At 35.0% G+C, this 27,064-nt stretch overlaps 1 protein-coding gene across 1 annotated transcript; it reads right to left on the bottom strand.

Annotated features, from left to right (window-relative positions):
- Positions 1-248: 248 nt before the first annotated feature.
- Positions 249-26,236, bottom strand: LOC124359992 (tRNA-dihydrouridine(47) synthase [NAD(P)(+)]-like). The gene is made up of 11 exons (XM_046813211.1): positions 25,984-26,236; positions 22,071-22,162; positions 19,644-19,866; positions 17,612-18,050; positions 15,512-15,706; positions 13,986-14,102; positions 12,053-12,229; positions 10,957-11,097; positions 3,829-4,002; positions 1,907-2,088; positions 249-367 (listed from the first exon to the last, which is right to left on the bottom strand). Exons 1-11 carry the CDS (start codon positions 26,052-26,054, stop codon positions 295-297), a joined length of 1,884 nt encoding a protein of 627 aa, XP_046669167.1. The 5' UTR covers positions 26,055-26,236; the 3' UTR covers positions 249-294.
- Positions 26,237-27,064: the final 828 nt, after the last annotated feature.

The raw sequence follows: 27,064 nt of genomic DNA, 5'->3' as shown, positions 1-27,064 counted from the left end.
CTGACCTGATATTTTGATATTCCTAACAAATCTTGGTATTCCACATTCTCTAAAACTCTTTTTCAAACAAATTTTCAATTTGGAGAGGTGCAGAAATTATTAGCAACGTCAACAGAAGATTCTAAAGGGAACATCCTTCATTACAATAGCCAATTCTGGACTTTTTTATTAAATAAAAAAACTTTTATATTATAATACTTGTGTATAACATTGGATTACTTGAAGGATTAACAAAAGAAACACTCTAATAACATTAACTAGTCAATATTAATTTATTTAAAATATATGATGTCTTTATGTCCACGAGTTGGCTTTGTGTTTGGGCAGAAACTGAAATCCTTCTGGTACAGGTCCCAAGAGCATTTCACTGCAACAGTAACAAATACATTATATGATAATGAAATAAATATTTCATTGAAACAAGAAAAACTATTTCTACGAGAGCTGTTTTTTTTTCAACTTCGGATCGTGACGCTAGATGGCTGGGCGAGCGGTATCGGCCAGCAATGCGCGGCAGTCGACTGCGCACCTCTCCCACTACAACCTCACTCATTTTCGGACAGCCGACGCCATTTCCAATTTATCTAGCGACACATAAACATGGCTACCATGATAGAATCTCCTGCCAAGTGTGAGTTGAGAAGTGTCATTCGTTTCTTGCAAGCTAAAGGGTTATCTGCAGCAGAAATTCACCGTAGAATGGAACGAGTATACGGTGAAAGCTTTATGAGTGACAGTGCAGTGTGTGATTGGTGTAGGAAATTTAAAGATGGACGAGTTGACATTCATGATGAAGGGGGCCAAGGACGAAAGTCGGTCGCAAACGAAGACATCGTTGATCGAGTTGACCAAAGTGTAAGAAGCAATCGAAGGTTTACGATTACGGAGCTATCCAATCAGTTTCCTGAGATTTCAAGGTCAGCCTATACTCTATCGTAACTGACAAGTTAGGCTACAAAAAACTTTGTGCGCGATGGGTGCCGAAGATGTTGTCTGATGACCACAAAGGTTGGCGAATGGCGTCAGCAACGTCTTTTCTGAACCGTTATGAAGCTGATGGCGAAGATTTTTTGATCAAAATCGTGACAGGAGATGAGACATGGGTTCTGTACGACACCCCAGAAACAAAACAGCAGTCCCAACAATGAATGCATTCAAACTCTCCAAACAAACCCAAAAAATTCAAAAAAACTTTCAACAACAAAAAGATTATGGCCACCGTGTTTTGGGATCAAAAAGGTGTATTGCTTGTTGAGTTTTTAGAGCCAGGTACCACAATCAATGCGGAAGGATACTGCGGTACGTTACAACGTTTGCGGAGAGCTATCCAGAACAAAAGGAGAGGAATGCTCACATCGGAAGTAGTGCTCATTCATGACAACGCCCGTCCTCACAGTGCTGCTTTGACAAAGCGTCTTCTTGACGATTTTAAATGGGATGTTTTTGACCATCCGGCATATAGTCCTGACTTAGCGCCGAGTGACTATCATCTTTTTCCGGAACTGAAGAAGATGCTAGGAGGGCAGAGCTTCCGAACAGACGACGCGCTGCGAGACGCCGTGAAAACCCATCTCAAATCACTGGTGGCAAACTTCTATGAAGAAGGTATTAAGAAGCTTGTACCCAGGTATGAAAAATGCCTCAATTTAAATGGCGATTATGTTGAAAAGTAACTAATAATGTACCTAACTTTTGATAATAAATTTATTTAATTACGCTCCCTAGTTTTATTTTTATACCACATCGGGTTGACAATAAAACAGCCCTCGTAAATGAAAAATTAAAACATTGAACTTTTTAGCATTTTACTTGAATGTCTTTTGTTAGCTTTCTGTGAGAAATACTTCAATTATTTCACAAGAACATAGTGGTACAGAAATAAACATAATTCCCACTGTCGACTCACCTGAGCTTAATCCAGTCCGTACACAGATGACTTGCCATCAGCTGTTCCAGCTCGTTGCGTCCTTCGAACTTGGGCGGTCTCTCGTTCATTTTCTGTGGAGGACACTCTAGCAATCCCACAGGAACATAGCGGTACAGAAATGATAACCATTCCAGTAAGAACTTCCGAGTTGTCTCCACCCCCTGTGGATTAAGTGTAATTATTATTAACTTTGGGAAACAAATATTTCCAATTAAAATATGGAAAATAACAGAAAGAAACCGCCAACACACTCCTAAATAAATTACAGTCTCAATTAAAATCTTATCACTGATAGTACAAACGATTTTGTTAAAATAGGGGAGTTCACTATATTTTAGGCAATGAAATACGGATATAAAACATTAAATGGACTCCGTTTTTATAACAATATTGTAAAATTACATCCATCAATACAATCAATCGATACTGAACTTTAACATATTAATTAATCAATAACTTTGAATAATAACTTAAATTGTCTGTACCAACTGTAAACACAATTTATAATAAAAGTGACTTCATCTATATAAAAAGAAGACAGTTAAATAGAAAACTAAACAAAGTTTCATTGACAGATTGTCTGAATTGTGTTTTTATTGTTGCATGATGTTTGGTTAGTTGTTTTTATAGTTTCCATATTATTTAAATGAGATTTTTTCTATTACTTGTTAATTGTTTGTTTCATGGTTACGATTCCTTTATGGAATTATGTAATTGTATATATTAAATTAATTCTTCTAATTTCAGTTACATGACTTTTATGTCTAATTTTAGAAAAGTTTATATCGACTGGTAGTTCTGTTATTAAATATATTAAGTATCGGTGATTATATTAAGCGATATTACTTATATTCTGATCTGAAGTGCTGCCAATCATTACAGCAATACATAAAGTTAAGCAACTCTGTAATCAGTTCAGTTATAAAATATTGATTTAAAGCATACTCTAGTATTTACTATATTCAATTGACCACAAACAAACTAGTTCTAACATTTCCATGTAAATTGTGTATTGCATAAACTCAAAAATATGTTAAATAGGAATAGGCAAAATTCAGAATTTTCGAACCTCAAATCAGATTCTGGATCTTAAAAAATCAATTTTGCTCAAAACTTTTTGATTATTTCTGATTAATACCATCCCTAGTTTAGTGAATTTTCCATAATTGTAGCAGTATAGAAACAATACAACCCAATATTTAGTACTGGTAGGTAAAGAGGAAAGTTGTATGTCATATTTTGAAATAATTTCTTCTATGTACAAACTGTATAACATATGTAATTCAAATAAAGTATTTTACAAGATCTGCTTTATCACAGATCACAGGATATCTAAGTAATATGTAAATATTTCAAGGACTATCAATAACTAAATGAAATGATTTGATTACAACAAAGTTCCACAAGAAATGACCATAGGAAATCCAAGTGTAGCCTACAAGTGCTTGAAATGAAACTTCTTTCTACCCCAATTTTGTTGCTTTCATTACTGAATGATTGTTACCAAAAAGTGTTTTTATATGGTTAAACAAGTTTATGTTATGAGAATGTTGGAGAATGTTCCAGATAAACAAGTCAACCTTTGATAAAAAGAAACGTGAACCTTGATCCCTGACAATAAGAAAAAGGATAATAGATGAATAGTGCTGTTGGATAGAGAGCGCTTAGTGGGTTAAGCAAGTTCCTGGGTATGGCCTTCCCCATCCTTCACTAAATGAGTGGGGGATGGGCACTGTGAACCATTTGTCTAGTAAGTTTTGGAATTTGAATTTTCTCAAAATGCCAATAACCATAAAAGGAGTTGTAACAAAGCAACTTAGTTGAGCTCCACAAGTGAACTTGTTAAGTGATACTCGTGAACATTTATTTTAGTCAAGTTAGTATCTGGGTACACTGCTCACCTTAGTATCACTGCCCCAGTGTTCCAGTCCATAGTTTGTGAACCGCTGCAGTAACTCGTATCTCTCCTGACTGGAGATATCCCAGTGTCTCCGATCCTTCAACTCTGTGAAGATCCAAGGCTTGATGAGAGCACCTCGGCCAATCATCACACTGGCTGATGTCGGGCTTCGCTTCTGTAACAAAACAGTAGTTCACAATGTAAATTTTAAATGCTTTTGTTAATTTTAAAATCTTAAACTTTTCCTTTTGGTCTTTCACATTATGATGTCGACTAGGACTATTTGAGACTATTTGTTTGTTATCTGTGAGTTTGCACTAGTTTACAAAACCTGTACAGGTAGACCTGTGTCCTGTCCAATCTCCCATGTAAGTTGTTAGTTCCTATAAATTTATTATTAATCAGGTTTTGTGAGTGTGACTTATGTAACCCTCTGATAGCTTAACATTTACTGCGGGGCACTGACAGGACAACTGGTGCAGCAGGTGGGTCAAGGTCATGTCTGCATTTGCGACGCACAAGATCCTGCCAAAGCGCAGTTTCTAAAATTACATAATTCTAACTAATTGTGTCCTGATATCTTCTGGCAGCATTTCCTTCTGTCTAATGATGTTCTAGATATATAGTTTATCTTAGTAGTTTTCACAATTTTAGACGCTGTCCTATTTTCTGACAGTGAGAAAATCACTAAATGTCTTGTTTGATCGACTGTGTGCCTCATTGTGTCCCTACTTGATAAGATGAAGAAGTATGGAATAAAGGAAATTGCTCTACAGACCCTGGAAAACTACTTGGAAAACAGACGCCAGATAGTCTCCATCGGTGGTACAACATCTAGCAGCAGGGAAATTATGCACGGCGTCCCACAAGGCTCCGTACTAGGACCATTGCTGTTCATCGTCCTAGTTAACGACCTCAGACTAAACGGCCAGGCATTACTTTTTGCCGATGATACCACACTGGTCTCAAGAGGAGGGTGCACGGATGAAATTCTCAGAGATGCCGAAGATCTACTGTCTGTGGCGAAAATGTGGTTTGCAGCAAACAAGCTTAAATTAGCAGAGTTCCAGCTCAGTCAGCTGAGTAGATAAGACGTCTCGCTTATCGCTCCGTGTGTGTATCACTCGTCCTGACTGTACGTGCACTCACTGAAATCGAGCGCGTACCTGTCTACATTTTTATTTGTAGCCCACTTGTGAGTAAAATCTATATGTTTTTTTTATTAAAATGTCTCTCTGTGGCGTCTGTAACGTTAAAAATTAACAACAGTGACGAGGTTAAGTGTGCCGGAGTGTGTGGCGCTGTGTTCCACGCTACCTGTATCAAGAGCGAAAGTGATGGCGTATCAACGCGGGGTCGCTTAAAAATTGGAAGTGTAAAGACTGCCGTCTTCTATCAACAAGCAGTAAGTCATCTGCGGCTAGTACTGCAATTACCAAGGAATTCCTTGTACGGGTGCTTGATGAAATTTAAAAAAGAAATGTTCAATGAATTTAAAAATATAAAGATCTGAAATGAGTGAGACATCTACTTCCATACAATTCCTGTCAGACAAAGTAGATGCGTCAAATGTCTTGATGAATAATATAAATAAAGAAATGGCCTGTATCAAGAAAGAAAATGCTGAATTGCGCATGAAGAAACGATAATTTAAAATAAGTCCGTCAAACGATCTACAAGAACGGCTCAGAAATATTGAACAGTATAGCAGGAGAAACAATATAGAGATAAGCGGTATCCCGACTACACCGCAGGAGGACGTCAAGCACATAGTCAAAAGACTTGGGAGTAGCACTCGGAGTGGAGGTACAGCTGAGCAACATCGCAGCAGCCCATAGGATTCCATCCTACAACAAGAGCCGCCTACCCGCTGTGGTGGTACAGTTTCCATGACCGAGACATCAAAGAAGCTCTTCTCTCCAAATTTCGAGAAGCTAAAACCCGAAGTGATCATCTCACCGCGGACAAGATCAACAGGGCCTTTCCTCCTGGCAGAGTGTACGTGAATGACCATCTGACCCCGGAAAACAAACAGTTTCCTAGCTATGCTGAAGAAAAAATGTCATGATGTGGGTTATGTTTTTGTCTGGTGCCGTGACGGCAAGTTTTTTTGTTAGGAAAGCTGCCGGGGAGAGGGTACATAGGGTGAGTACCTTGGATGACATTGATAAGCTTAAGTAGGTCATTTTTAATATTTCATACAAATCATTGAATCATGCATGGGCCTATTTTGAGTTTGAAATGTTTTGCTAATATTTAAATTTAAAAGTTTTTTGATATTTTATTACTAAATGGGAATCTCAGGTATATTGTAATGATTTGTGCTGGTTTTACGATGTTGAATCCAGGGGCCTCACTTTCTCTGCTATATGCAAATATAAGGAGTGTAAGAAAAAATTTTAATAACCTAATGGCTGAAATAAGTCAAATCAAAAATAAAATTAATTTTCTTGTTCTAAGTGAAATTTGGATAAACGATGACGAATTAAATTTTTACAAACTGCCAGGTTACAATACTTTTGCCAATTGTAATAACAGCTATAGAGCTGGGGCATTTTTGTGCTTTGTGGACCAAATATAAAATGTATCGCAAGTTAAATTAGATATGGAAACTGTGATTGCTTATTGCTAAATATAACTATTGAACACTCATATTTTTTAAACTACTATGTCTATATAGACTGCATAGTCATTCAGAAAATAATTTTACTAGCGAACTCTCTAATAAATTGCAAAATTTAACCAGCAGCATTATCTACGTAGGAGATATAAATATAAATTTTGGACTTAGCAAGTAGCCGCCAAGATGTACATAACTATATTAGTCTACTAAACAATAATGGCTTCATTTCACTCATTAATAACCCAACAAGAATTACTGAAAACACAAAGTCAATTATTGACCACATTTTTGTTCGACATGCAGATATAAATTCCTTTAAAAGTGTAATTTTTGACATAGGTCTCACTGACCACTGCTTGTTGGGTTTAAATTTCTGCAGCAGTTCTAAGTTTAACAGGCTGGTAGTAAGTAAACAAATGCCAGATAACTTTGTATATGAATTTAAGTATGGCTGCGGATAGCTTGAAAGAAGCAGACTGGAGTGCGTGTTTGTCGTCAAACGATGTAAACATAAGTTATGAGTTGTTCCACAAGACTCTGACAGAATCTCTGAATAATTGTAAATTAATTCAGAAGCAAAACAAGCTAACTAAAGCTAAAACTTTTAGTCCATGGTTAAATGCAAATTTACTTTTCAAAATACAAAAAAGGAAAAGACTATACACCAATTTATAAAAAGCGCCCATACGACCAATCATTCAAATTATATTTCAATTTATTCTGTAATAAAACTAAAAGGGGAAATCGATTCAGCAAAAAAATGCATATTTCACTAATAAGATTAACAACTGTAATGGCGATTCTTCACAATATTGGAAAGTAATAAATAACATATTAGGTTCGGGAATAAGGAAAAATGTAGATAAAGTGGAGTTGTGCAATGGTGAGATTGTCAACAATCCTAAAAGTGTGGCTGATAATATCAATGATCACCTTATCGGAGTCCAAGGTCGAGTCAGTCCCGGTCCGCCCCGCGCGGTCGCCACTGCCGCCGCTATCAGCCTACCATCGGGGGCATTACCGACAACGTCACAACTCTTTTTTCATAGCGCCAACTAATATAAATGAAGTTTTTGATCACTATTAAATGTTTTTAAAAAACAAAAAATCTACTGGATTTGATGGCATTTCCGTAAACCTCGTAAAAAAGACAGCGGAGACGATTGCTCCAGTTTTGGTTCATATTATAAATCTAAGCTTTCAGAACGGCGTTTTTCCTGATAAAACTTAAAATTTAGTACTGTTGTTCCAATATTTAAAAATATTTCATCTATTAAAATTGACATTATAAGACCAATCAGTCTATTATCCATATTCTCTAAAATATTTGAGAAAATAATGAAGACCAGACTTGTAAAGTATTTAGACAGCATAACGTTTTTCAGCCCGTCTCAATATGGGTTTAGGAAAGGAATGGGAACAGAAGATGCATTGCTATCGGTTACAGAAAATATTTACAACAATTTCAACACGAACAAAAAAGTAACGGGTTCTTTTTATTGACTTCAAAACAGCTTTTGATCTTGTCGATCATAATATACTACTATCTAAATTGGAAGCAGCTGGAGTACGGGGAACTGCACTCAATTGGTTTAATAGTTTTATAAGTAATAGAGTCCAAAAAGTCAAAAAATTGCAGATCAATTTAGCGCACCACTAACTGTCCAAGCTGGTGTGCCACAAGGATCGGTGCTATCGGCTACCTTATTTTTAGTTTTTATAAACGATTTACTCGAATTACCCTTTCAAGGTCAAAACAGTGCTTTTGCAGATGACATTGCTTTTTTTTATTTCAGAGAAAAATATTTATGATATCTGGCGGTAAATATAAATAAGGATTTAGAACTATTAAGGTCATGGTGGTTTTTTGTAAACAAAATGGTTAATTAATGTTAAGAAAACAAGATATGTAAATTTTAGTTTAGTTAATAGTTTTGAATTTCCTGCAGGGTTAACTCTGCACAATTTTAACTGTTTTGTCGAAAGATTGCAAATGTGAAGTGATAGAAAAAAAATACTAGTTTTAAGTACTTGGGTATTAACTTAGACGAAAATTTAAATTGGCAAAATCACATTTCATTATTACATAAGAAAATCAAAATATTCAATCAGAACTTTTTATTATTTGAAGAATTTCTGTGAACCCAGTCTATTACGAATTATTTACTTTGCTCTAATTGATTCCAGGATACAATATGGTGTGCAATGCTGGGGGGGAACCTTTAAAAAACTATTTGGAAAAACTCAGAGTATCCCAAAATCATATTATAAGAATAATACTCAACTGTCACATTAGAGAGAGCGCCTACCCTTTGTTTTGTCATCTAAAAATATTACCCATTAACCATTTGTTTGTTTACAAAGTTTTAAAAATCTTTTATATTAGAAGTGGCAACACTGGTACAGAAAACCTGTCTTACCAAACAAGAAGTAATTTACAACGAATATTTATATTACCTAAAGTCAACAAATCTAATTTTAAACAGTCTTTTCAGTATATTGCTCCTAAGTATTTTAATCAATTGCCACCTCATATTAAATCATGTTCCAACTTGAAAATCTTTCTTAAATCAAATAAAAAATTGGCTATTTTCATATGATGACGTGTCTTTTCTAAATGCTACTCTTGTATAATTAATTACATCTATGTATATTCTAAATCTACTATCTGATCACTTAAGTTGTTTTTATATGTACTTTGTAATGAGTCTTATAATGTACGGTACAAGCATGTAGACCTATATTAGTTATTAAAGTAAGAAGTTTGTAATTTTTTCTTTGTCATAATAACTGTAATATTATAATATTTAGTTCCTCAATTTAACACAGGCGCCACGGAGTGCGAGTTTTTAATTTGTTGCTGGACTCACAAATTAATTGTTTATATTGTAATTTTCTTAAATTAATTATCGTTGGCCACAATTACTGGATACTGTGGTCAACTTATATTCCTATGATTAAGTTGTATTTGTATGCGTACTTTTAAAGGAATAAATTTCATTATTTCATTTCATTAAACGAAGATAAAACCCAGCAGATCTTGTGCACTTTGAAGCGGAAAAACCCGGAAGATAATGTGGAGGCTGTTAAGCTACTTGGTTTTTGGCTTGATCCTAAGCTGGATTGGAATCAGCATATAACGCAAATCTGCACAAAACTCTCCAGGGTAGTTTTCCTTCTCTGGAAACTCAAACATGTAATTACGGAGAAATACCTTGAAATTGTGTACCATACACTTTTTCACAGCCACCTGTCCTACGGATTGCTTCTCTGGGGACATGCCCCTATGTGTGGTGAGGTATTGCTGCTCCAGAAGGCTATGCGCACCCTAACATCTGCCAAACACCTGGACCACTGTCGTCCGATCTTCAGACGACTGGGAATTTTGACAGTATATGGGCAGTACGTTTTAAACTCGTTGTTGTACGTAAAGAGTAACCAGCAGAATTTTACTCAAAGACAAGACGTTCACAACTACAACACCAGAGAAGCAAAAGCGTTGAATATCCCGAAATGTAGACTGTCAAAGTCCCAAAAGTGTTTACCTGTAGCAGCATTGAAACTCTTTAACAGCCTACCTGAAGAGAAAAAAGCGTTGAACAGTTTAAAGTTCAGAAGTGAAATCTACAACAAATTAATAGAAAGGCCTCTCTATTCACTCACTGAGCTGGATGCGACGCCACTCTTCTAGTCCCACCTTCCGGGATCAACCAAACTGACGCAATCTATCTGGAATTCCAGTCATCGATGAAGACTTCAAGTATCAAGTAAGTAAGTACCTATGTAAATGTTTTTTGTGCCAGTTTTCCTTTTTATTGTTCACCTTTATCAATGATTTTTCAAAACTGTTATCATTAAGAAACTTTGAAAAGAAAGTCTTTAAAATCCATCTAAGCATCTTCATTAAGTAAATCCTACTTTTGTAGTGATTGTACTACTACTAACATTAACTTTTTACCACATAGAAAATTTTACTAGAAGACATGTGCTAACTATTCTTGACAACACATGGGTGTGTATTTTTAAGTTTTATTACGTAAAAAAATATTAAGACAGAAAAAATGTGAAATAGTTCATGACTGAGTATAACATAACTGTAAATGCCTACTTCATAATATTTTATTTACATATCTTTTTAACAATATACGTATAAGAGTTAAATTTCTCAAATGAATGTTTATTTTTGTATTAGAAAGATTCATTAAAAATATATGTTAAATTAGTTTTCATTTCTTCTTTAAACATTTAAAATTATTATGCAAATAATGCAGAGGATATTGAAAAATAATTCCGATCTGGGGAGGCAAACAACAAATATGGCTGCCGAGCTGTCAATGAAAGTAGCACGACCATCTGTACTGGCCATACGAGTTGCGAGGACAAACTACGGCTGCTGGCTTTTCGAGGGTGAAGGGTTAAGCAATCTCATAGCACACATCTGAAAGTAAATAACTGACAGTGAACAAGTATTGAAGTAGACAGCCACCCCTATCTAAGATAACTCACCCTTGCTGTGTCAAAGTCCTCGTAGGAGAGAATGTCCCCATTGCCGATGACAGGAGTAGGTTTGGCCAGCTGGGCACACTGCTCTATATAGTCCCAATCCGCCAGCTTTGTATAACGTTGCTCCTTCGTTCTTCCATGTATCTAATACACAACAGACACAAGTTCTTCATCTCCACTCACTTTATTGTATTAATTAAGGCAGTAATTTATACACTGAAGCTACAATCATGCATTCATAATTTCTGCACATGATTATTAATCTTCAATAAATGTAAATTTTGAATTGTTGTTATTGCTTTAAAAATAAGCATAAGTTTGTTTAAATTCAATGAATCAACAGGCCCAACTATCAATACTTTACCAATCAATTTTTTTCTGAAATCTAAATTGTAAAAATGAAAAACACCATTTGTAAATGCAACTCATGTATTGTAACTAAGATTCAAAGAAAAAATAATTCTTCGCTAAACAAATTAACTGTGGGAATATACATAATGAATCCAACGGTTTCTGTACAAACTCTATAAAGTGCTGTAAAGACAGTATTAAAAATTATATATGTTTAAAAAGCACTATAAGTTTTAAGCAAGAAAAGTTATAATAAAATGCAACTCATGTATTGTAACTAAGATTCAAGGACAAAACAATTTCCAGCTAAATAAGTTAACTGTGGGAATTTACATAAATAATCCAATAGTTTCTATACGGACACTCTATAAAGTGCATTTAAAATGATATACACTTAAAAAGCTCAATAAAGTTTTAAGTGATTTTCCCACAAAAGTTTGAATGTTAGATTAAAGTAACAGCTTCTGATGATAAAAAAGGTTCTAAATTAATTCTTTAAATTAAAGATTTATATTTTTACTATGTGATAATTATATGAACCAGTTCACCAGGGTAAAACCTTGTATTTAAATAAGAACAAATCAATGTTTTCATAAAACTATTGCCTCATTCATTTTATAAAGCAGTAATTTCTTGGACTAGTTCTTTTATTTTGAATTGGTTGACACAGACTACTGTGTCAGATATAGTGAAACACAACACCAGCTTTCCTCCCTACAGCCTACAGTACAGCTAGCGAGTGACTCACAGTGATAAGGTCTGCCCCAGACTCCGCCAGGCTGCCCATATACGTGTGGACCACATTCTTGCCGCTGTACACCCCCATCCTGGTCTTCACTGTCAAGGGGATGTCCAGCACGCCCTTCATACATTTCACTATGGAGAACAGCACCTTCTTCTTGTTGAGAAGTCCACTGCCTGCACCCTGGTATCACAGTCTCTCCATTATTAACGCAATATTTACATATCATTCTAGTTTAAAATAAAGACAGCTACCAAAGTTTCAACTTCATTACAGAATCAACGTACAAAAGTTGACAGACTACCTTCGCATGGACTGTGCGATTCAGCAAAAAGAATCAGAAAGGACCACGTACTAGTTACAGTATTAGTACTCTGGTTCATACTTAAGGTTAACAAGAGTATTACCCACCAAAACTAATTTAATTTTTTTAACTTTTTTATGGTTTCTTGCCTTCTCTAATTTGTTTAATAAATATTCAAAATCTATATTGCTTTAAATAAGCCAAAATTGTTATGTGCTTTTGTCACTATAAATAATTGAGGAAAATAATTCATTCAATAGTTTGAAATCATCAGTTGATGATAAAGTCGTTAAAAAATGATATTTCAGTAGTTGATGTTTTCCACATAGGGCTGGATTTACATATGAGTTCAAAGGGCTATAGCCAAGGACGGCCAATTGTGGAGGAAAAAATTCACAAATATATATATATATATATATATATATATATATATATATATATATATATATATACATACTAAAAAATAAAGTTCAAAAAAAGTGTTAAAATATATTAGAATAAATCTTTCAAAATGTAGTGAACTACACAGTTGAAAAGCTAAGCACTAATAGATCATTGCTAGCATTAAAATAGACTGTAGTAGCAGTTCAACATTTATCCTTTTGCTAGCCACTTACTGTAGAATACATTATATTAAGCCACACCACTGATCAAAGACGAATCGACTTGACAGTAGTGATTACAGTGAAAATTTGATGGAAATTGACATGTCTTGTGATGTTGGCCCATCGAAAAAATATCTGTACTAACTCTCCAATACCATACACACTGCGGTCACCGCACAGACTTCGGAACTTGCTCCGAATATTGCCAATCCTTTCGGCTGCTATCCACTGATGCTGTGCAGTCTTCATTGATCACAGTTGTGAAGAAAAACTGCTTTGATCATATTTTTAACAATAAACTTTTGTATGCTCAGTAATCAATATTGTCTTCTTTTAAAAGAATATTAAAAGCATAAATATTTTACTGTGCTGGAATGCATATTTTTATAATGACGAATGTTTAATAATTCCTATACCAGAAATAGTACTGGGTTGATTATATATTATTTAACATAAATTTACAGGAGCCACCATTTTGTAAAAATGGCATTTTCTTTCACCCTCTTGTATTCCATTTTTTATGCAAGGTGTAATTAGAAAGAATATATAAATTTTATTTATTTTTATTAAACAGCAATTCATTATCAAGTTAAACTATTTTAGATACTAACTTCCATAGTTCATAATTGTTCATAATATGTATTTTTAAACATCACATGGGAGGCAGTAGTAATGCACATTCCACGCTCAATGGTACAGCTCCCATCCCATGAAACTTAAGATAAATAAGTGGTAGCTTAGATTTTAAGACAATACAACATGCATACATATAGGGATAGTGAGGTAGAGATTTTGTGGGATAATAGCAGTTCTGTAAGATGATTTGTGTACACCATCATTGTACCATTAGCGTATATATTACATATCTTCACATAGGCTATTACACTATTGGAGATTGTAGGCTGATGGGAACTGATACGGCTTTGTCATGTGCTGGAGAAGGAGGGAGGTGTGATATTGTGATAGCTTATGGGGGATGAATCCGCCTCCGTCTCCAAAAACATATATAACTCCCAAATAAGCCACTAACCTGCTGATATATCAGGTCAATAGGACATCCAACGTTGATGTCTATAAAGTCCACTTCGGCCTGATCTTGTATCAGCTGTGCACATCTCGTCATCACATGGATGTTACCTCCACACACCTGTATATAACATACCATAAGATCACAACAATACCCACACACAGCTTTCTCTAAGAGATAACTAAAGCTATTTATTAATGAATTTATCCCGGGCTTTGGCAAATCTGCTATAAATCTGTTATTCGATGCGAAACATTTGTTATTCGATTTAAATAATTTTGGTGTCATTAGATTTAAGATAAAATCCTCTAAAAACTGTTATTTTTGTTTTTATTTTTGTCCTGTAATTTTCGAGAAAAATGCTAGTTTTTAAGATATTCAAAGTTTAAAAGTTTTGATGGGCGCCATTTTGAAAATACCAAAGATAAATTTATTATATTTTTTCAGCAATTGGCCTTGTTATTATAAACATTTGAGCCAAATTTGGTAAAACTTAAGTTATTACTTTTTAAGATATTAATTTTTTTAATAAAAAACACATAGACACAGATGGGAAACTAAGCATCGGAGACCCATGTTCATATGTTTTTCTTGACCTGAGCAATAACATTGTATACCTTTGTTGTCCAGAGAGTTCTGGGACACCCTGCATAGTGATATGCTGAAAATCTCGAGCGTTTTATTCAATATGTATGTATGGGTTTTTAACTCTTAAAAGCTATTATTATGGTCATGATTCAATAATAAATGCCTTGTAGATCATAAAATAAAAATGTTAAGAGATTTTTTTTAGTAGTGAATACAAAAAATGCAAATTGGGTGTTTCAGTCTGGTACACTTATATACGAGAATCAATGATCCCGTCAACTCCCACCCAACCCAACCACCATTAATTTAAGATGGGCCCTCTCACCGGCTTTACCACAGACCAGACTCTCGTAAGTGTACACCAGACTGAAAAAAATTCCGAATGTCAGGAGCAGGAATCAAACCGGCGACTCCAAGGCTAACTTCAGTGTACAATAGTAGCACCTTACACTACAAAGCCATCCTGACTTAATCTCTTTCATGTGCAGAGATAGCTTACTTAGTGATTTCGTGATATGGATAATTTCACTGAATGCTTACGTCACAATGCAATGGCTCACCAACAGGAATATTGTGAGTCAATGCAGACAACGCGCCGGCACGCTCAAGGGACTCAATTAACAGAAATGTACTAAATCAGAATGACTCTTGATTAATTGCACCTGCATTTATGAATTAAAAATTCCTAATGTACAAAAATTACACATGTATACGACTTTTTTTCCCCTTTACCACTATGTATAATTCCCAAAATGTCTTGTAAGTAGCCTCCTTATTCAATTATTACATTTGTATCGGACATTGCAAGTCAAAATGATAGCACCAATTCTTGTGTTTTGCTAAGTGGATTAGTGAAACTTATTTAAGTTAATCAGGAAAAAATGTTCAGAGCGGACTTTGTACCATATAAAAAACATCACTATGGACTAAAATGTGCAAACCTGGACCCCGAACAAGTCCTCGCTGCCATGCCGCTTGGTGAGGGCCCACTCCTGCCCTTTGCCTTGCAGTAGGTTGGTAGCCATGGCCATTTCACCACACGTGACGTCGGCCCCGAACTCCTTGCACACTCGGCGAAATGGCAAGTTACCCACCGTCGTGAGGGGAGACAAGAACAGCTTGTCCCGCCAGTCTATCTGAGCAAATGTCATCGTCAACCTTTATCAGCTTTTGGGGATAATTCTTGGAATAGAAAGTAATTAGGATAGGACAGTGCAGAAAAGTGGAACGTGATTTTTGAGGTGCAGAATAGAAGCAACAGTAGACTTCGTGAATCACCAAGCTGCCCGAACAGTTCACAGCCATCTGTTTCTGATTTATTTTCGTAGCATGATACACTGAGTAAAATCCAATACCAATTTCTTAGGCTCTTTTGTTGATTGAGAATGTGTTCTAAAAAGTTTGAGCTCGAAAATTTTTTAAATAAGTCCACTAGATGTCACTATCTGTCAGATGACTGGATGCTACATGTGACACTTATGACAAACTACGTCAGTGGGTGAATATATAATGTATAACAATTATCATATCTAAGAGTTACGTAGGAACTATACACGCTCTGAGATTACCAGTTTCTGTGCCTAGTAGTCATGCAAGATGAAAAGATTACTTTATTTGTGTTAACATTGTATTTTCAAGACAGAGTCAGACTAATTTGGATATCCTAATTTTTACTATCTTTGTAGCATGCAAAACACTTACTACAGGATTGCCGTTTACAACTTCCATGTCCATAACTATCAGGTCATCATCTTATTTGTAGAGTGTATCGAATCTACGGTCCCTAATCACTGTTCTTGAATCACAGCTCAGTCAGCAGCAGAGAAAGCCACCAGCGTGACGTTATGGATTATGGATTTATGTATTTACAAATACAAAAGTATGGATATGCAACATTGTTTTGTGTTCTTTAATACGTACCTTTACATTTTGACTTACAGTGGACAGTGTTTCTACTCTTCATTCTTTAACATTCAAATTTGTTTTACATGTCACAATTTTAGAAGTTATAATACGGTATACAAGTTATTTATTTGTAATTTTGAATATCACATCAATTATAGAGGCACAAAATGTTGAACTGAAAAAATCCCCAATAGAAAGTTTGTTTTTATTAATTAATAGCTTAATTTATTTTCTAGTGAAGTGGTATTAAGATAACATGTTTACTTTGGTTATCTATATTTTATATTTTTGATGTGATATAGTCAGAATTATATTGGATGGGGGACGGGTGGCAAGATGGTTGCCAAATTCAGGGACTTCACAGTAAAAATTGCCACTGGACACAACACAAGCTCAGGCCAGTCTTGATTAAGGCAAGAAAGTATGATTTATATAAGTTAAATACATGTACTTGTAGATTATAAAATTTCTAAGTAGACTAACCCCGAGAATCTGTGAGACGAAAAAAAATAAACAATATGGAAAAGTGTTGTTTTAATAACTATTAGTTTTAAATTTTTCTAATTGCTGAAGAGTCTTCAATACTCCATGTAGTTAACACCTCCATTGCTTATCTATTCTGTAAGATACTTGGTACTCTTAACTATACGCACTATGGCGTTTGTCACAGCCAATGTGTTAAGTCAGATGATTGAAGTGATGGCGGCTTATTCTTCCCTACCAAGACGTATTTGTAGATTATTCACGTCATTAAATTGATTTTATTTAGAACAGTGTTTATGTTATGATACGTTATTTCAAACCTGCAATGAGTTGTAAAAATTACAGTTTGGGAAGCAAAATTGACTGCTAGATGAACAACCATGCCTAATGAAAATAAATAAATTCAAACATACATAAATGATTATACAATTAAAATAATGATAAATTTATTATCAGTTTTATTATAAATATCTGAGTAAAAATGTTACGGAGATCTGACCAAAGTTAGCTAACATACTTAAGTTTTCCCAAGCCTCTGTTTTTATACTAACTTTCTCCAAAAAAAGTTTTATTGTATGTGTACTGCATACACTAAAACAATTGTGTCCAAGAAAAAATATAATTTAGTACAGTAAATTAAATTTATTTCTTACCTTCCTTTTCTCTTCATCTCGAAGTTTGATAATGTCAGTGTCTAAAACTGGCCCCACCTTCGCGTGGACTGTACTGTCCCCAGTGGTTTCCATTCCAACCTCACTACTCGAGCCATTCTTCTGATCACAATTATCAATCTCAGGAACAGCGATGGCACCTTCACCAGTATTTCCTGCGTGACCTTCGTCTTTGAGTTCAATACTGACTTTATCATTTCCGTTTTCTATTGCAGCTTCTTTCTTTTGCTGGTTGTCTTGGTTCCATTGAGATATCACCTTTGTCGCCCGTTCGAAATCGTATGTTTGCTTCCACAAATGTCGTTGAACTTCATGTTTGAGACTGTTGATTGTGTGAAGACTTCTGTTAGATTTCCACTCCGCAAACCGGCTCTCGTCCACTATGTTCAGACCTCCATCTGCAATGTGCTTGGAGCCATACCTGTTACAAATTACAATACGGTATGAAGTTAATGTTTAAAAATAACTTTATAATGTAGATGAACATTACTACTTAAATATCCATATAAGAATGCCTGGTCTTAGGTAGATAGCAAAAACCAAAACTGACAAAAATTCTAATACCTCCAAACTGAGTCAAAATTAAGAAATTGACAAGTGCAGGAAATGCTGTATGAGCAAATATGGGGATGGAATCATACTAAATTGTATTTTGATGTGTTGCTGTCAGAAATTGTTGGAAGAAAGATAGATTCAAGTGTGGCTGTCTTTTGGAAGGTTAACTTGTACAACACTGATGGTATACAATTCTCACAGAAGGCATGTTAATGTACTTTCAACACCTTCAAATTTTTAGAAACTCCACCCTCTTGAAACCTTGAAAGATTCAAATTTTTATAGGCATATAAAGTAGTTTCTATAAACTTGGACTTAGATTTGTTTGTATAATTATACTATATTTAATTCTTATAACTTAGTACGACCATTGCCTGAAAGAAATACTTAAAAAATATATAAGAACAAATATTGTTGAAAATTAGATGACAATTCTAAAACACAATTCTGTTTTGCTTTACAATATCTAAAAACGTATATACAACCATTCCTGTCCCAAACTGTAAAACCCTAAGATATATTACAAATAGTCTAAGTATAAATAAAAGATACTTGAAATTATTGCTTAAAATTTCTGTATAGTACAAGTATTTCTGAGCAATTCTCGAGCAGAGTGCTCTTCAGGTACTATCAAATTCCTGTCTCTGCATTTCTACTTACCTCTTTTACTTTCTTTACTTCTTTGATTACCAATTCCACGGGGAGCTATTGATATAAAAGAAGTTAATTTTAAGAATAAAGTGATCTACATAATATGATACAGCTATGCTCTTTATTTAAAAATGCTTTAAATAAAGTATAAAAGACTAGATTTTATTACTCTTGTGCTTTTCCGTGGTAAATAATCTTAGCTCTTCCCTTTACCAGTTACACTCCATAACTAATCTCAAGTGTTCTCAACAAATAATTCTTAATGGTCTACAATAACAGTACAAGATCTAACCTAAAACAGTACCCAGCAGGGATCACTTCTGGCTGGTTTGTACCTTCCAGTTGAACCTACCACTGGGCACAGCAAAAACCAATGTGTCACTTAAATCTGGACAACCCTATGGATTTCCAGGAGCGGCACAAGACTAATTGCAAATGTCGAGATTCTGGGGCGCAAGAGTAATTCGATAGGTTTAGTCTACTGCGGGAGATGACTGTTGGGAGTTTTGTGGGGTTCATTCCCTAACTCTCAAGAGGTTCTTGCTAGCCTCAACAAGGGTGTGCCACCCCCTGCGTGCTTTGACTGGAGAGGCTGGTTCAGAGCTGGCCTCCCCTTCTTCCAGGGGGACATGACTTTGAGATTAGTGCCCTAATTCTTCCTCATGGATCTTCATAGGAGGCGGCCCCTACCCCTAACCTACCCATCCTGAATATCCTGTTACTCCGGAAGCAGCACTAAGGTTCTTACAGGACTAAGTGCAATTTATAAGCTTCTTGTCCTAAGAGAAACAAAAAACCTAAAACAAACCTGCAGGTGAGACCGCGAGGACAGTGACCTCTGATCTTGAAGACGTAGCACTCGTCACCCAGACTGGGCAGTTTCTCAGCCAAATACTGTGTCAAATCATGCGTAAACTTGCACGCGGCCAGAACACACCCTGGATCGCTGTCTGACCGTCTGTCCACCAGCTGTGGACACAGTTGACACTCGCGGTTCACTCGGAACGTTGGTCCTCGCTTTTTATTCATACCTGAAACCAATCAAAATAATGATGTCACAGTCTTTCAAACACAAAAACAACAATTACATAAAATTAAAGATTTTAGCTTTTTAGAAGAAATTTCATTTAAGATTCAGACGATGAAAACAATGCCCACATAAAACCTCATAGTGAATGTTTTTAAGAAAATAATTTTTTTAATGATTTTTACAATTTTAAACTCATATTCATTCCACTTTGTAGGGTGTCTCGAAACTATACCATGAGGATTTTCTCTAAAAATTGCTCTGAAACTGATTAACCCTCCACAACCCAATGTGTATATTTGTTACTGTCACATAAAATTCAAATTTCACCTTTGAAAAAGATCCTGTTCATCCCAGATCTGTATCATACTTGTAATGGGCTATTTGTCATATTCTGCAAAAATCACGTACTAGATTTCTTTTTTTCAAATCAGTCATAGGTCTGGATATTATTAACAACATTGTAATCAATTCTTTTAAGTTAATATTTATGACAAATTATTTGAGTTTAATAAGAAAAACACTTAAATTTAAATTTTTTTTTAGGTCTAGACATTGAAAAACATAATTGGTTTAAGCTCTGTTAATGTGTCAAATTTAGCGACCTTATTCACTTACACCAATTAATTGCTTTATTCCCAGAAACTAGAAAAAGAGGAAAAAAGGAAAAGAAGCTACATAATGAATAGGTAACACTTATTTTGGAGGCAAGAAGTCTCCAATTACTTTGTCGCGAGAGTAATTGTTGCAACTACTTAGATCCTGATTCGTTTGTAATAAACTGCATTCTCTGATAATATAAATATCAACATTCATAACACCAAACCCTAAAGATATGCAGAACCATCCAAACGTCAGCGACCAGCCATGTAATTTCTAGACGGTTCGACGAATTTAAATAAAAATTTAAGAATCTTTGTAGGTTGAGATCTACTTTTTGGTGTTTAACTCCAGATTTTCAAATGGCAATCCCCCTACATGGGACAAATTGTTAGAAAAAAAATAAAAAAAGAATCAGTTGAGTGCTAACTGGTAGTTGCTATCTATAACCGTTCCAAGATGGCCGCTAAATGGCAGAAAATTAGGTTTTCAGCTTTTTACAAACGGATTTGTACGAAACTTGGTTTGTGGAGGATTTTCTGGGTCAAGAAACACATACCTGATATCAGTTTTACAAATTACCCACTCATTTCCAAGATGGCATTATGAAACAAGAGGAAAAAGGAGTTATCTTTCATCCCCTAGTCATTTTTTGGTGGATTTTAATGAAAACTGGTATCTGGGGGTTTTTAGGTCGAGAAGTACAAATTTCACAACAGTTTCAAGAACAACTATAGGTATACAAGGTCGTTAAGTTTAGAGTTATTTTTTTCAAATCTTCTGAAGTTGAACCAACTTTCCGAATGTTTAATGGGAAATGTTCAAGTAGTGGTACCTATCCAAAATCTTTGAAAAACGTTTCTAGGTTATATATATTTCAAATTATTTCTGAGGGTTTCCGGATTAGTGTAGAAAGAAATTGATTTATTTCCAAACATTATTTTTAAGTTATGTGATTCTTTTAGGTTGTTTTTGCACACAAGGTTTCACCTATTTAGTTATGCGCTAATTTTCCCTCAGCTGCTTCACTTATTATAGTACAACTACATACTTTGCTGTTATGGTTACTTACTACGGTTTTACTTTATTTCATACTGAATTAAGAGCCTGGCACAATGCTATGTATCATGTTAATGAACCACTACCAGTGTCATTTGATCCTGCCAACTGAAATCTACTTTCATTATGGACACACAGCGCATAAACATTTACATGTACAACGTGCGCTGCAAAAGTGAACTAAGGTGTACTGTAACTTACTAACTGTGCTTAGTATTTGCAGTCCAACACATTTGCTGCATGAAATATAGTACAACAGTCAGAAAACGTGTTTTAATAAACAATGTTGGTAATTTTATAACAAAATAGACCCATTATCATGACTAAAACCGTGTTTTTTTTTGTCATTCCAGCTAATTCAAACAATTGTGTAATCCGAACTGATCCCAATTAGTTCGGACTAGCAGGACTCCACTGTAGACTCTGTGGCATTGTACCCACCATTCACTTTTAGAGTTGGTCAGTAACTTTCACAAAAAGAGTAGTAATCTTACTATCCTGATGGATTTAGTTCACGGTTGGTTTCACACTGTGTACATTTGAACCTACCTCTCCTCCGCTTCTTGTTTCGAGGATGCTCATCTTTACCTTCTGACAACTTTCGCTTTTGTACTCCTTCCACTACATTTGACATTTCAGATCTGGAAATAAAATAGAACTAAAATAAATTAATAATATAATTATAATTAGAACATATAAATATGAATCAAATAATCTAGAGCTTTAAAATAATAACTTAGTCTATATTTAAATACAATAATTGAGTTAAAACGTCCATTGGTTAAAAAATATGTGATTTTATTATGCAAGTATTTTTGCAACTTAAAACCCTTTTGCAAGTGTCATCTGGTACATCAGTTCTCATGTTGCAACAAGTTAATATAAGTTCTAACACGTTTAGGCTTGAACTCTTCCATCTGCAACTGCTTGTACAGCCTACAACTTGCAAGTATATTGTGTAATTGGTGATATAAACACCCCCCTCAATCTTCATTGCTTTGATGTGATTGAGGCTCTGTTGGTGAAAGTTATTTGACTAATGAACACGTCCTATTAATGTGATTTTGGAACTGCATTTTTTCCATTAATTACACTATTGTGCTAAATTTAATTACCTTTATTAATAATATTAATTTTTTAAGAATAATTTATAGTTTAATTTTGGGGGAGCAAATTTTGTCATCCATTTATCCATCATAAAAGGCCAATTAAAAATTATCTCCGTAAAATATTAATTGAACACCTTTCCAAGAGTAAAAATATTGACATTAAACTAATTCCTGGACAGGCTCTATGTCCAACTTGCACATCAAGAATATTGTAGAAATTCTGCCCAAAGATGAGACAAATAATACTGAGAATGGTCCTAATTTCTTCCTGGACCTTTTGAATTAGTAGAGGAAAATACATTGCATCAAGTGGAATCCATTTATGAAAATTGGAATTGTCTCCTTTATGTAAAATAACAAAGCTTAACACAGAACAACTGTCGGCTTTGCAAAGAAAAACTGATAAAATTACGAGCATAGTCAACCAAAAATTGGAAGAATCTTTCTATAATAACTTAGAAGCTCAGAATTAAGATATTATAGATAGTCTACTTCAACTAGTGACATAATCAAATATTACTAAACTGAAAAATTCAACGTGACCAGTAAAGATAATAAAATTAAGATAATTAGTCTATTACCAAGCTCATAGTCATAGAAAAAGGATTGTTTGGGACTTTGGTGCATCTGAATACATGGTAGGCTACAGTTAACTAGGCAGCTAGTAAAGGATCAAGGTATCTTACCACATCTTTCAAAAAGGTACGGCAACAAAGTGAAGCAAAACAAAATTCTATTAACTGTGTTAAAGAATTTTACGAAGATGACGAAAATAGTCACTTATGTCCTGGTAAAGAGGAATATGTTTCAGTTGTGATTGACAGTGTCAAGGTGCAAAAACAGAAAAGGTTAATTGTTATCTCACTCAACAAACTCTTTAGCATATACAAATAGAAATATCCGAATCACAAAATTGGTTGCTCTATGTTTTTGGGCTCTACGACCAAAGTGGTGCGATCTTCCAGGTTCATCAGGAACTCATGTATGCAAACATCACCAAAACACATGATAGGAAGAACAAAGGTTAATGTAAGTTATAAAGACCTCAAAGCTTTCATTGCATGTGATAGTGAAAATGAAAAAAGTATGCTTGACACGTGTTCAGAATGTCCTGGACCAGATTCCCTGCTTGATGTCTTACAAAATGAAATTGACAATCTGTCTGATTAATTCACAATCTGCCTGATTAATTCATAAATAGTTAAGTTTTTAATGTTTTAACGTTCTGTTTGTGTGCTGTGTCTGGATATCTGTTTACTTAAATATTATCTGCGGCCGGGACTGATAGCGTATCTGTTATCTAAGCGCTCAGGGGCAGAAGTCAGTGCTTCACAAGATATCGTGTACTGTAGTTTGGATCGAGTGAGTGCGTGACAATCATGGATCAACCATCCACTAGTTCGACGAATCGTAGTGAACTGTGTGTGTCGGAGTGTTTTGTCGAGCATGTTAAGAGTTTATGTTTTGACCGAAACAAGATTATTTCCTTTTTAATAGAACATGGAATTTTTCATAATGAGTGTATTTGTTCGTCGTACGGTAGCGTATTGCTTTTAAACTGGGAGATTTTGATGTTTTGTTGCGACAGAAAAATTCGTAAAAGCAGAAAAAAAAATGTTTAATGTTGTAATTTTTAAAAATTGGCAGGTCCCTTTTTTGAAAGAATGCGCTTAGTCATAGAGACATATTTTGGTTTGGTGAACACGTTGATGCATTTAAAGCCACAGAGACAATGCTATATTTGTTGTAGTTTGACATTTCTGCACATTCTATGGTGGACTGGTATTCTTTCTGCCGCGAAGTGTATTTCAAACACATTTCAACGACGTTAAAGAAAATTGGCGGTCCTCTGACATTCGTTGAAATTGATGAGGCTAAATTTGGCAGGAGAAAATACAATCACAGCATAATTCAGGGACAGTGGGTTTTTGGGGAAATCGAAAGGCAGAACAGAGATTCCTTCCTTGTGCCTGTTGAACAACGTGACATGGACACCCTCCTTGACGTAATTAAAGAATAGGTTCTGCCAGGTACAACAATTGTTAGCGACAGTTAGAAGGCCAACAACTGTCTCGGTGACGAGTGATTCAGGCACTTCTCCATCAATCATTCCATTAATTTTGTTCACCCTGATACCGGTGCATATACAAACACCATTGAAAGACACTGGCGAGAAGTCAGGGCAAACATCCCTCATTATGGTGTCCGAGGTGACCATTTTGTCGGGTACGTGGCAATTTAAAGACTAAATATCCCCACCCACATGCCAGGCTCCACCACTTTTTTGTTGCTGCTGCTCTATCCGCCAACACAATAAGTTAATGGTAAGTGTTCTCTATTAATGTCCATTTATATATTTGTATTATGGTTTTTCATGACTTATTAAGTTTTTTACACTGTACATAATTGCTTTTGCATTAAATTTCAATTTATATTTTTGATCGATCAGCCCCTATAGAATTTTAACTGATAGGTACTATCTCGAGGGATGTTTTTCTTTCATTGACGCCAGCGGGGCAGAATCAAACCGCAGCCCGCGCTTATGACCGGAGGCACTCGTCTCAACCCGATAACAGCTAAATAAATTGTAGCTTGAAATTAAGAAAACTTTGTTCATTTGGGTCAAAATACTGCTCATTTCAGTATTACTTTTCATTTACGTTTCTAAAGATTGCACCGCATCCGATGACGTTATCGCGAGGTTGAATCACGGTCACAAAAAGTAACGTGACGCCCAACTCGGATGTACAACATGGAAATATTGCTCAGCGCATTAACAGTTGTTCCATTTTTTATGTTCTACAACTTCCTTATTTCTCATTTCCACCCCGTCAAACCTTATATTGTTTTGACCTGTCAGACGATGCCAATAAGTTGATAACGCGAAACTTGTATTTTTTCACGCTCCGGCCGTTACTTTCTCAATTGCCATCATATATATATATATATATATATATATATATATAAAGTATCAATAATTATTAATAATCAATATAAAAACTGTGTCCGCTTATCATACTCTATCTATAATATCTCGAGGATGTTTTTCTTACTTTGTAAGAACTACGGGGTGGCGCCGCTGAAGCTCACTCTGATGGTCAGGGGCATTTTGGATCTATACTATTCCAAAATAATTTTGATTATTATTTAGGCTTGCCTCCCTTTAATATCTAGTGCAATACTTTACCCTATATAGGCCTATACCCTATATCTTTATTTTTTTTTAATTTCAAGTTGAAATTTTAATAAGAAGTGTGAAGACGCTAAAGTAAATAATAATTACCCACACTTATCCCTTTCATGTCATGTAGACACCACACGAGGGTTAAATATAAAGATAAGAAATTACTTACTCTAGTTTAGGGTGATTTATCGATGCTGAAGTGTTGGTTTCAACATTATTAGGCATACTCTGGTTACTCATAACCTCTTGTTAAGTATTACAAATGTTACTTAAAATACAATTTTATTCTTTAGTTACAGTAACATACTATTTACAATGTCGATAACTTATCTACTATAGCGGTAACCTGTCGGTCCACGATAAACGCTACATAACCTAACGCCTACTACCAAGTGGCTGCTCCTGCTGGTTCTAACTTCTAACTTCTAACTAGTGATGCGCGATTACGAGATGTTACAATCGAAAACGTTTCGATTGTTTGGACCTCTCGAGACATTTCGATTGTGATTCCCTTAACGAGAGGTTCTTACCGAGAGAGGTTTTTGCCGAGATGTTCCTAGCGATTGTTTCATTGCGACACGACATCTCTTCTCGTACCGGGCATTCGAAGTGTTTGACGAAATGTTGAAAACGAAATGTTTGATTCCATGATCCATAACTTTGTTTTTTGCGATACACCATACACGCTTGACGAGAGGTTCCAACCGAGAGGTTTCTAGCGATTGTTTCGTTTACGTGTACGATCTATTCCATTCTTTAACTAGGCAATAGAAATTCTAAGGGAGATATGTTTGCCGATCGACAGAAGGATTTAACTGAAATATAAATTAATTCAGTTACTTTTTTTTACTGACTTGACTTCCGAGTTTATTTAATGAATTATTATATTAGCAGCTACATTTAACATTATATTTACTACATTAAACGCTTATTCACGTTACAATAATGATGTATGAACGGTAAAACATCCAAAAAATAACATGGTACAAAATAAAAACATTTAATATTTTAAAATAATAACCAAGAAAAGCTATTTATTATAATTCAAGATAATATACTCAATCTTAATGCTTGAAGAATTATAATTTACATTTTGACTAGACACTATAAAGTAAACTACTGGAATTAATGGAGAGGAGAGTGGTGCAAACCAATATATGGAACGTAAGTATGAAAAATAGTTTGAGACAGGCTCGTGAAAAGTAAACAATAACAAATTGGCTTAACGAATGCAACAATCGAGAGAAACC

This window comes from Homalodisca vitripennis, chromosome 4 (assembly GCF_021130785.1).
Source record: "Homalodisca vitripennis isolate AUS2020 chromosome 4, UT_GWSS_2.1, whole genome shotgun sequence".
NCBI classification, from domain to species: Eukaryota; Metazoa; Arthropoda; class Insecta; order Hemiptera; family Cicadellidae; genus Homalodisca; species Homalodisca vitripennis.
The sequence above is the reverse complement of the archived record's forward strand: the minus strand, read 5'-3'. Positions and strand labels throughout refer to the sequence as shown.

What these genes read in the sequence shown, in the direction of transcription:
- LOC124359992 (XM_046813211.1), bottom strand. Translation starts at nt 26,054, where the DNA reads ATGAGTAACCAGAGTATGCCTAATAATGTTGAAACCAACACTTCAGCA. An exon ending in ATAAATCACCCTAAACTAGA is followed by an intron (nt 22,163 to 25,983) that starts GTAAGTAATTTC and finishes TTTTATTTCCAG; the next exon opens with ATCTGAAATGTCAAATGTAG. An exon ending in ACGGACTGGATTAAGCTCAG is followed by an intron (nt 368 to 1,906) that starts GTGAGTCGACAG and finishes TTACTGTTGCAG; the next exon opens with TGAAATGCTCTTGGGACCTG.